The following is a 10,858-nucleotide window of genomic DNA, read 5'->3' as shown; positions in this document are numbered from 1 at the left end:
TGTGGTTTGGGAGTGTTAATACATTTTATATTTTCTACCTAATATATTTTGATCATATCCCTTCCCTTTTCCCTCAAGTCCTCCAAGATCTGCTTCTGTGAGATTACAACCTGGTCCACAGACGTGCCAACTACTTAAAACTGTGGAAACTTAACAATCCAAGCTGGGTGAGTCTTCTGGAAAAAAAAAAAAAACAACGGGGGCCAGGGGTGTCCTGTCAACTGTCAGAGTGCACCCATGTTCCCCGCAGTCCCCCACCTCTCCCCAGTGGCCCTCAGAACTTCTGGATTTGCCTCTAGTAAGTTCATTAGAGATTATTTATGTTGGCCTCTCAAGAAGCCAGGAGAGAGGAGAGCTTTAAACATGAGGATTTAAAAGCAGGGTGGTGGTGGCACACGCCTTTAATCCCAGCACTCAAGAGGCAGAGGCAGGTGGATCTCTGTGAGTTCGAGGCCAGCCTGGTCTACAGAATGAGTTCTAGTATGGCCAGAGCTACACAGAGAAACCCTGTGGAGGGGGTGCGGGGGATGGAGATTTAATGTCTGAATGCTCTGCCTGGCAACTTTAGAGGGTAAGTGACTTGCCCAGGCTGGTGGCCCAGCATTTGAATGGCCATCAGTCTGGCCTTCTTTGTCTTCTGTGACAGCAACTGCCCCCACTTCCCTTACACTAGGCACCTCCTCTGGGAGAGGCTTTTACAAAGATACTACTACTTAGGGTGTCAGGTTGAAACCTCAGAGGATGCTGAGAGAACAATGCTGAAGAGAAAGCTTCAACATAAGAACCGCCTGGCTGGTTAGTGCTGTGCCAGCTCAACACATGCTACACTGTTGTTGGTTGTTTTTGCTCTTTCTGGGGGGGCCTACCACCCAGCTTCCAAATAAATTCACACACGGAGTCTTATTATTACTTATGAATGTCTAGCCTTAGATTGGCTTATTTCTAGCCAGCTCTACTTAACTTAATTATCCATCTACCTTTTGCCTCTGGGCTTTCCCCATTCTCTTACTTCTGTAAATCTTGCTCTTACTCCTTGGCTTCCTGGTTGTGTAGCTGGGTAGCTGGTCCCTGGTGTCCTCACCTTCTCTGATTCCTTCTCAACCTCCCTTTCCAGATTTCTGCCTCTATATATTCTCTCTGCCTGACAGCCCCACCTACCCTTTCTCCTGACTAGCTATTGGCCGTTCAGCTCTTTATGAGACCATTCAGGTGTTTTAGACAGGCACAGTCACATAGCTTCACAGAGTTAAACAAATGCAACATAAACAAAAGTAACACACCTTAAAATAATATTCTACAGCACTAGAGCAGCAATCCTCAAAGCTCGTCATGCTGTGGTGACCCCCCAGCCATAAAATTACTCATTGCTACTTTATAACTGTTATTTTACTACTGTTACAAATGATAACATAAATACTTGATATGCAGGATATGATATGAGACCCCTGAGAAAGGATCACTCAACCCCCCAGGGGTCATGACCACTTGTTGAGAATCACCAAGCTAGAGTTATATGGAAGGAAGGAACCTCAGTTGAGAAAATGCCTCCATAAGAACCAGATGAAGGCAAGTCTGTAGGACATTTTCTTAATTAGTGATTGATGTGGAAGGGCCCATTGTGGATGGTGCCATCCCTGGACTGGTGATCCCAAGCCCAGCACTTGGGAGGCAGAGGCAGGAGGATCTCTGTGAGTTTGAGGCCAGCCTGGTCTACAGAGTGAGTTCCAGGACAGACAGGGCTACACAGAGAAACCCTGTCTCCAAAAATTAAAAGAGGGGTTGGAGATTTAGCTCAGTGGTAGAGTGCTTGCCTAGCAAGCGCAAGGCCCTGGGTTTGGTCCTCAGGTCCGGGGGTGGGGGGAGAAAGAAAGAAAGCAGGCTGAGCAAGCCATGAGGAGCAAGCCAGTGAGCAGCACCCCTCCATGGCCTCTGCATCAGCTCCTGCCTCCCGGTTCCTGCCCTGCTTGAGTTCCTGTCCTGACTTCCTTCAGTGATGACCACTAATGTGGAGGTGTAGGCCAAATAACCCCTTTCCTCCCCAGCATGCTTTTTGGTCACGGTGTTTCGTTGCAGCAACAGGACGCCTGACTGAGATGACCGAGACAATCACCACCCTAACTCTGTTTCCCAAGAAGTTTGTCCTGCTGCTGGCATCTCTAATTCAAGTGGCAAAATTTCTGGAGCATCTACTACGTGCCACACTGTACTGACGGGAGGTGAGAAACTGGGGGTCCAACAGACAAGGATGAAGCTGCTCCATCTCTTCACAATGTTCCCCCAGTGTCTGTCACAGCGGGTGACTCTGGCCATAAGTCTCAACTCTGGTCTGGTCCCAGGCACTGTAGTTGGTGCTGAGGGTCAGCAGTCCCCTCCACTAGACTCAGAATGAGGCTCTCCTTGGGGCTGGGGCAGCCTGCAGCTCTGGAACTTTCTTCTGTGGAGAAAAATAAAGTAATAACCCCTTGGTGTTTTTGTTTGTTTGTTTGTTTTTGTTTTTGTTTTGTTTTCAAAACGACTCTGATAGGTTGGGCATGGTGGCCACAAGGTTAACCTCATCACATGGGAGGCAGAGGGAAGAGGATCTCTGCACTTGAGGCCAACCTGGTCTACATGTGAGTTTGGGGCCAGCCTGGGCTGCATAGAGAGACTCTGTCTCACAAAACAGCAGGGAAAGACGGTAACTCTACTGAACGGACAGTACTCATCAAACGCGCTCTCCGCCAGATGTATAGACTCACACTCAAAACCCCAGAAACATGATCACTACTTGGGAGGTTGGGGCAAGAGGACTGCTGTGTGTTTGAGGCCAGCCTGGGCTACACCGTGAATTCCAAACCAGTTTGAGCTACCGTCTCAAAATAAAATAAAATGAAAAATGTAAAAAGATTCCACAAGCACATCACCTGCAGTGACAGACTGGCAAATTGGATTGGCAAACTGGATTGGCATCATCAAATCAGTTCAACTCAATTTGCAAGTGGCAGAGCTGGAATTTGAACCCAGGGCTATGTGGCTCCATAGAAGAATCAGCAAATCCAGTGAGAGGGCCAAGCAAATATCATGGCAGGCCCCTAATAACTCAGTTAAGAAGCAGGCCTTGTCAGGTGGTAGTGGTGCACGCCTTTAATCCCAGCACTTGGGAGGCAGAGCTAGACAGATCTGAGTTCAAGGCCAGCCTGGTCTACAGAGCAAGATCCAGGACAGGCACCAAAACTACACCAAGAAACCCTCTCTCAAAAAAAAAAAAAAAAAAAGAGAGAGAGAAGCAGGCCTCAGTTCCTACAGTACTAGGCCTGGGCAAAACCCCTCCTCACACACAGGTAATAACCAAATAAGGACAAAGCCTGGGACTTGTCCAGGCCGGCCCCAAAATGGAAAAGCTGTAGACCTAATCAGCCCTTAATTAGCCCTGGCCAATTAAAACACACTAATATGATTGCCACCTGCTTAAGCAAATCATATCAAATGACCTAGCTGCCCTAGGAACTCCCCTTAGCTGTGCTTAAAAGGAGCCCACCCGTCGTGGTCATTTTGTACAGGTGTGTGGTAATAGTGTTCCCCAAAATATTGTGCACCCTATCTGGGGTCAGAAAACAGAACAGCCACTAGATACAAAGGCTAGAGAATGGTGGCACACACACCTTTAATCCTAGCATTCCTAAAACAGAGATCCATGCAGATCTCTGTGAGTTCAAAGCCACACTGGAAACAGCCCGACATGGTGACTCACGCCTTTAATCCCAGGAAGTGATGGCAGGAAGCAGAAAGGTATATAAGGTGTGAAAACCAGGAACTAGAGCTGGTTAAGCTTTTAGGCTTTAGAGCAGCAGTTCAGCTGAGATCCATTCGGATATGAGAGGCTTCCAGTCTGAGGAAACAGCTGAGGAATTGGCGAGGTGAGGAAGCTGTGGCTTGTTCTGCTTCTCTGATCATTCAACATTCACCCCAATACTTGGCTTCAGGTTTGTTTTTATTAATAAGATCTTTTAAGATTTGTGCTACACAGGTAAGCAACCCCACATGCATTTGATATAAGTGCTCTTGCTGATTGCATTGTGACTGGTGGTCTTTGGGGGACTTCTCAAGGACCCTAACATCCAGAACCTGAGAGCTAAAACAAGGTAGGAGCCAGTAGATGGGAAAGAACTCTTGCTACCAAGCTTGGTGACCTGAGTCCAATCCTCAAACCCATATGGTAGGAGAAAGCCCACGTTTGCAAATTGACCTCTGTGCATGCACACACACACACATAAGCGTCGATAAAACATTTCTTAGAAATTAAGAAAGGTGGGCTGTTGTCCCATGCTGCAGAGGGAGTACCTTGCTCAAAAGAGGCTGAGGGTAAAATCTGGATCTGTGGGCCCACTAACTTCTCAAAACGAGCGTTTTCTGGAGCAGGCCCTGGACGCTTCCTTTCAGTGTTTGTGGGTTAAGATGGAAACCTATCTGTAGCCAAAAAAAAAACATAACAGGCTGCTCCATGGTATGCAAACTAAAAAGGTCAGGGAGGGCATAGTGGATCAGACGGATCTCTGATCTCGGTGAATTCTAAGCCAGCCTGTCTCAAAAACAGCAACAAAGAAAAACAGAGGGGGAAGAAAAGGGTCAAATGCCGAAACGGAGGCTAAGAAGTGGAAAGTGTTGGGTAGCGTGGCTACTGCCATTGCACCCCAGAGAAACTGAGTCTAGGCGGAGGGCAAGGAAAGGGAGCAGTTGCCAGGCAGGTGAGACGGCGCGAGCACGCCTACGGGCTTGTGACCTCGACTCCGCCCCCCGCCGCTTATTGGCTGCCGCCCGCCCGCGACGCACAAGCGACAGCCAATAGGAGCGGCACACGGCGCGCCTTTCTCAGGGAGGCCGAGGCGAACTTGAGAACCCGGAAGCGCGACGATGGACAAGTGGAATCCGCCAATCCGCCGCGGCGAGGGCGGCAGGCCGTCCAATGGCGAGGCGCCGGGGGCGGGGCCGACGGCTGTAGCCCCGAGGAACGGCCGCGCGGACTTGGATGGTGCGGCGGGCGCGAGCCCTGGACCAGTTCTCAGAGGCACCTTGCGGCAGGCCTTGCGCCACTCCCAGCCTCAGTTTCCCCGGCTTCGGGAGGAAGCCCAGCATGCGGGGCTGGAGCAGCCGCACAAGCCGCGCGCAGTGATGACGTGGCGGATAAGGCCCTGGAGCCCCGGCGCCGGCTGTCAGAACCGCGGCGTCCCTCTTCTGTAAACCGGAGCTACAGGTAGCTTGCTCTTCGCAGGGGGCTGACAGGATGCAAGGCTAGCGGCCAGCGCAGTGCTCGGCACACCATAGTTGCCCCATAGATGCTTATTGTTGGCTAGATGGCGTTTGCATACCTGGCACCTCGCTCCCCCGGCCAGCCCCCGAGCTTGCGTCCGCCCTTAACCGAGGTGGGGCATCACCCACTGTTGTTGCTCAGGCCCCGGGCTCCCGGTCCATGATGGACAAGCTGGGAAAGGAAGGCCAGAAGGCACACGACACCGTGGGCACTGAGGCGGCGTTCGTGTGGTAACTTATCAGGACACCAGCCATTCGTGCTTATCAGAGAATGTGGTGTGTGTGTGTCCACGCGCGTGTGCAGGAGTGGTGGCCCCAACACTAGGTGTCCAGTGGCAATACACACTTATGGTAGTGAACTGGTGGACTTCGTGGCTGAGAGGGCTTCACTTCTGTTTCCCCATCTGGAGGGGGCGGGGTGGAAACATCACCTCCTGGGGTTATCGTCAGTTATGGGAGTTAATATATTCGGAGTCGGTGCTCAGTAAATGCATGAGATCTCTATCTCACTACCCAGGAGGAGCTAGGGGTTAGTGTTAGTCTTTCCAGGCTGACCCTCCCCTATGAGTCTCCTTACCTTCCCCCTTTGTCCCTAATGCATTAGAAGGTGTGATGATTCTTCACACCGGTGTCCCCACCAGACATCATGTTACTGGGAACAGGTCCATCCCCCTGCCTCATTCTCTACAATGCTTGGTTCCTCGCAGATTCGGCTTTTCCTCTGTGACGGGCCCAGCCCTTAGTCCAGATGACACTCATGTCCATGGCTTCCGTGATGGCAGTGGCTGAACCCAAGTGGGTCTCAGCCTGGGGCCGCTTCCTGTGGCTGACGCTGCTGAGCATGGCTCTGGGGTCGCTGCTGGCCCTGCTGCTGCCACTGGGAGCCGTGGAAGAGCAGTGTCTGGCCGTGCTCAGAGGTTTCCACCTGCTCAGGAGCAAACTGGATAAGGCGCATCATGTGGTCACCAAGTGCACCAGCCCATCCACAGAGCTCAGCGTCACCTCTGGGGACGTGAGGCTGCTGACAGTCAAGACTAAGACACCTCCAGGTGAGCACACTGGCCACCTCGCACTTAAGACAGATATTTATGACACGCCTGCAGTGTCCTGGGTGTGGGCATCCTGTGTGTAGGCATGAGGGTGTTACGGTGAACGCAGCAGGCAGTTGGAACGCCTGTTGGGTAAGTGACTGAGACCAGGTGTGCCCGTGTGTGGACGGAGACGCACAAAGGGTGGGGCCTGAGCTGCATCTCAGCTCTAAGTGGGAGGGTTCAAGGAATGCACCTGAGAACAGGGCTCTGACCGGAAACCACAGGACATGGAAGTGGGGGTCACCTGAGGGATTCAGGGAAGCTGAGTGTGAATGCTGAGCCTCAAGAGACGACACAGAGCTGGCAAGAGGGCCTCATCCCAAGTGGGATCGCTCCCCTAGTGTGCCCCGTGTCCACAGTAACGGGCCACTGGATGCCAGTTGCACACTGCCCCCCAGTGGTGACAACTAGACATTACCACAAACTGGAGTCATTAAAAGTAGTCCAGGGCTGGAGGCATGGCTTGATAGAACACTTGCCTGGTGGGCACAAGGGCCTGGGTGTATGCAAGGGCCTGGGTGTATACAAGGGCCTGGGTCCCATCCCCACAATTGCCAGAAACAAAAACAGTCCAGGCCTGGGAAGGCCCCAGGAATTAGCTGAGTGGAAGGCGTTGGCATCCCCAGGCCTGAAGGGGAAGGGCTCAAGAGATGGGGCCACCTGACCACAGGGAAGGCAGGCCTCCAGAGCTCCCACACTGTAGGGAGAACACAGGTATAGTATATGCCCAGACTGTCTATGTCCAGGCAGGTGGCAGGGGAGCCCAGCTGGTGTCTCCCAGGGTAAAGTGTCAGGACACAGACCAGTAACCAGCATTCCACCCCACAGGGCTGTGGAGAGTGGCAGTACCTGGGGCAGGTTTAACACAACCAGCATGATAGACCCACACAGGGACATCTCCTGAGTGTCCCCTGCAGCCAGCCCTCCCATTGGGCCTCTCTGTCTTCCAGCAGGGAAGCTGGAAGCCAAGGCCGCACTGAACCAAGCCCTGGAGATGAAGCGTCAAGGCAAGAGGGAGAAGGCCCACAAGCTCTTCCTGCATGCCCTCAAGATGGACCCTGGCTTCGTAGACGCGCTTAATGAGTTTGGCATTTTCTCAGAAGAGGAAAAGGACATCATCCAGGCAGATTACCTATACACCAGGGCACTGACCATTTCACCCTTCCATGAGAAAGCGCTGGTCAACCGGGATCGGACGCTGCCGCTTGTGGAGGAGATCGACCAGAGGTATTTTAGCATCATCGACAGCAAAGTGAAGAAGGTCATGTCCATCCCGAAGGGGAGCTCAGCACTTCGCAGGGTCATGGAGGAGACCTACTACCACCACATCTACCACACGGTGGCAATCGAGGGCAACACCCTCACCCTCTCGGAGATCAGGCACATCCTGGAGACCCGCTATGCTGTGCCAGGCAAGAGCCTGGAGGAGCAGAACGAGGTGATTGGCATGCACGCGGCCATGAAGTACATTAACACCACCCTGGTCTCCCGCATCGGTTCAGTCACCATTGACGACATGCTAGAGATCCATAGGAGGGTGCTGGGGTATGTGGATCCAGTGGAGGCAGGGAGGTTTCGGAGGACCCAGGTCCTGGTGGGACACCACATCCCACCCCATCCCCGGGACGTAGAGAAGCAAATGCAGGAGTTCACGCAGTGGCTCAATTCAGAGGATGCCATGAATCTGCACCCGGTGGAGTTCGCAGCCTTAGCCCATTACAAACTGGTGTACATCCACCCTTTCATCGACGGCAACGGGAGGACCTCCCGCCTGCTGATGAACCTGATCCTCATGCAGGCGGGGTACCCCCCCATCACCATCCGCAAGGAGCAGAGGTCCGAGTACTACCACGTGTTGGAGGTCGCCAATGAGGGTGATGTGCGGCCCTTCATCCGCTTCATTGCCAAATGTACGGAGGTCACGCTGGACACACTGCTCCTCGCCACCACTGAGTACTCTGTGGCGCTGCCGGAAGCCCAGCCCAACCATTCTGGGTTCAAGGAGACACTCCCTGTGAGGCCTTAACCTTGTCGCCAAGGGAAGCCAGGAGATGGCCTCCAAAGAACACCTTTCTAGAAACGTAGCTCTCCCCAGTAGCAAAAGGAGACATTCAAACATTCTTTACCTCCAGATGTTTTTTAGTTGAGAAAGGAAACTAAATTATTAAGCCTTGTCTTTGGGGTAATTTATACTTCAGCCAAGTTATTTATTTATTTTTTGAGTGGGCTAACAGTGCTGAGTGGTGCTGTGATCCCAGCACCCTGCAGAGGAGCCATGCTCCCCTGATGTCCTGAGCCTTCGTTGTAGACAGAATTTGCACTAAGGTGGGGGCAGGGGGACCAGATCTGTGGGACGAAGCCCAGGGCCACAAGGGCCCCTCAAATGCCTTTGAGGTCCTGTGACTTCAGAGGGAAGGCTACAGTCCTGTGCCAAACTTGCCCTGCTCTGTGGCAGGCTTCCACTCCTGAGAGGCTGTGGTGGCAGCGTCCGCTGGCAGAGCGGCCCTCTGAAACAGGAAGCAGACGTTGCCATCTCCAGCGGGAGACTGCAGATTTCCAGAGACCCTCTGAGCCACTGACTTGCTAACCTGAGGGGCGGGGGATATTATTTTCCTATGCAGACTTTGGAGGAGAGCAGCCAGCTTGGCTTTTTCTTCCTCCTGTACTTCACTTGCACCAACTCAGACCAGATGCTTTAGGCAGGGCTCTCCAAGCTTGTCAGCCTCACGCCATAAAGCAGGCCTGCTTCCAGTTCCCATTCAGGGCTCCTGCCTGAAGACCTAGAGAACAGACCTGAAGACCTGGAGGTGAGGCTCAGTGGTACAATGCTCTCCTAGCATGCACCACGTCCCAGGCACCACCCCAACAGTAAAAAAAAAAAAAAAAAGTATCTAAGATACGTACCTACCCCAAATAAGCATTTCTGATAAAAGCCATTATAGGGTCTAACGTCCCCTTGGAAAGGTAGAGCCTCAGAGTGGCCTTGCTTTTCCAGTAACTTGTAACGTGACAGTATCATGCCCGATACAGATGCATTTCAAAGTTGTCATCCTAGAAAAATAACCTTTTTCCAATCACGTGGCTAAGTGCCAATTTGCTGCTGCTGCTGCTATGGAGTCAGAATGGCTAAAGGTCAGTGGGTTTGCTCTGAGGGACAGCCCAGGAGCCGCACACAGTACTGCACTTTGTTTGGATGATGGTAAATTCTTACCAGGGGTCAAACCTCCAGTTTACAAGATACTCAATGGCAGTTTCTGCTGGGCTGAGGAGTGAAAAGATGTGTGCATGTGGTGGTGCCACACACAGCTCTCCAGCCTGCAATGTCACACTGCACACCACTGCATGGTAGTGCAGCCCCAAGCCCCAAGCTTTTTCCAAATACCTGTAGTGAGAACCTGCACTTTAGATACACATGAAAGAGATTTTAACAAATTACTGGTTCTAATAAAGTATTTTATTACATAAACATTGATTGTGTTGTCTTATTCAAGGAGGGAGTTCTGAGTTGCCACTGTGTATCCTGCTCTAAGAACAGATCTTAGAGGATGCTTGCCCTGAGCTAAATTCACTAAGTTTTTGCCCAGATTTAAAGTGATTTTGGTGGCTGGAGAGATGAGAGCACCGACTGCTCTTCCAGAGGTCCTGAGTTCAATTCCCAGCAACCACGTGGTGGCTCACAACCACTTGCAATTAGATCTGGCGCCCTCTTCTGGCCTGCAGGCATACATGCAGGCAAAACACTGTATACGTAATAAACAAACCTTAAAAAAAAAGTTTTAAAATGATTTTTGTTCTCTTTCTGATGCCCTCAGTGGCCCTTCTGCTTGTGGAAAAGCTCATCTGTGTGTCATGAACCCTGTGGAGAACATTAAGTCATACCTGTGTACTGGCCACCAGTGAGACCACACAACCCAGTAGGATTAGCTCACAGCCACTGTCTTCTCAGCACACACCCAGTGCACACTCTGACCCAGGTGGAGGAGCCCAGGCCACAGCGAGACCCCTGCCATCCACAGCTGTTATCTAAGGGAAAGAATGCCTAGGGAAAGGTCTGTGTGCGTTCTGCAATAAAGCTGGAGAAGCAGCCACACCTTAAAAATGTGACTTACACGAAGGGTAAACCTCCGTTTACCAGATGGGAGCTGAACTTGGGCTAGGTCCTGGCAGCATTAGCTGTTGGCTGATGGGTGTCCTGCTGTCTGGAAAGGGGGATGGGGGGTGGCAGGAGCTGAGTGCAGAGAGCTCCAGGATGCACACAGCTCCGGCTACACTTAAAACATGTCATGGGCCTGGAGAGATGGCTCAGCAGCTGAGGTTGAGAGTGCCTGTCGCTCTTGCAGAGGTCCTGGGCTCTGTTCCCAGCATTCACATGGCGGCCTCACAGCCATCTCTGACTTCAGTTCCATGTGATCCCTTTTCCCTTTTCCAAACTCTATGGGCACCAGGCATACACATGGCGCTCATACATGCAGGCAAAACTC

At 52.0% G+C, this 10,858-nt stretch overlaps 1 protein-coding gene across 1 annotated transcript; it reads left to right on the top strand.

Annotated features, from left to right (window-relative positions):
* The first annotated feature begins 4,964 nt into the window (after nucleotides 1–4,964).
* Ficd (FIC domain protein adenylyltransferase) lies at nucleotides 4,965–10,015 on the top strand. The gene is made up of 3 exons (XM_036171921.1): nucleotides 4,965–5,230; nucleotides 5,994–6,335; nucleotides 7,328–10,015. Exons 2-3 carry the CDS (start codon nucleotides 6,035–6,037, stop codon nucleotides 8,401–8,403), a joined length of 1,377 nt encoding a protein of 458 aa, XP_036027814.1. The 5' UTR covers nucleotides 4,965–5,230; nucleotides 5,994–6,034; the 3' UTR covers nucleotides 8,404–10,015.
* Nucleotides 10,016–10,858: the final 843 nt, after the last annotated feature.

The sequence above is a fragment of the Onychomys torridus genome, chromosome 22, assembly GCF_903995425.1.
Source record: "Onychomys torridus chromosome 22, mOncTor1.1, whole genome shotgun sequence".
In the NCBI taxonomy this organism is placed as follows: Eukaryota; Metazoa; Chordata; class Mammalia; order Rodentia; family Cricetidae; genus Onychomys; species Onychomys torridus.
The sequence above is the reverse complement of the archived record's forward strand: the minus strand, read 5'-3'. Positions and strand labels throughout refer to the sequence as shown.

Excerpts from the sequence above, each read along its gene's own strand:
- Ficd (XM_036171921.1), top strand. The coding sequence starts at position 6,035 with ATGACACTCATGTCCATGGCTTCCGTGATGGCAGTGGCTGAACCCAAG. Across the intron at positions 6,336-7,327 it reads CAAGACTAAGACACCTCCAG|CAGGGAAGCTGGAAGCCAAG; the intron begins GTGAGCACACTG and ends TCTGTCTTCCAG.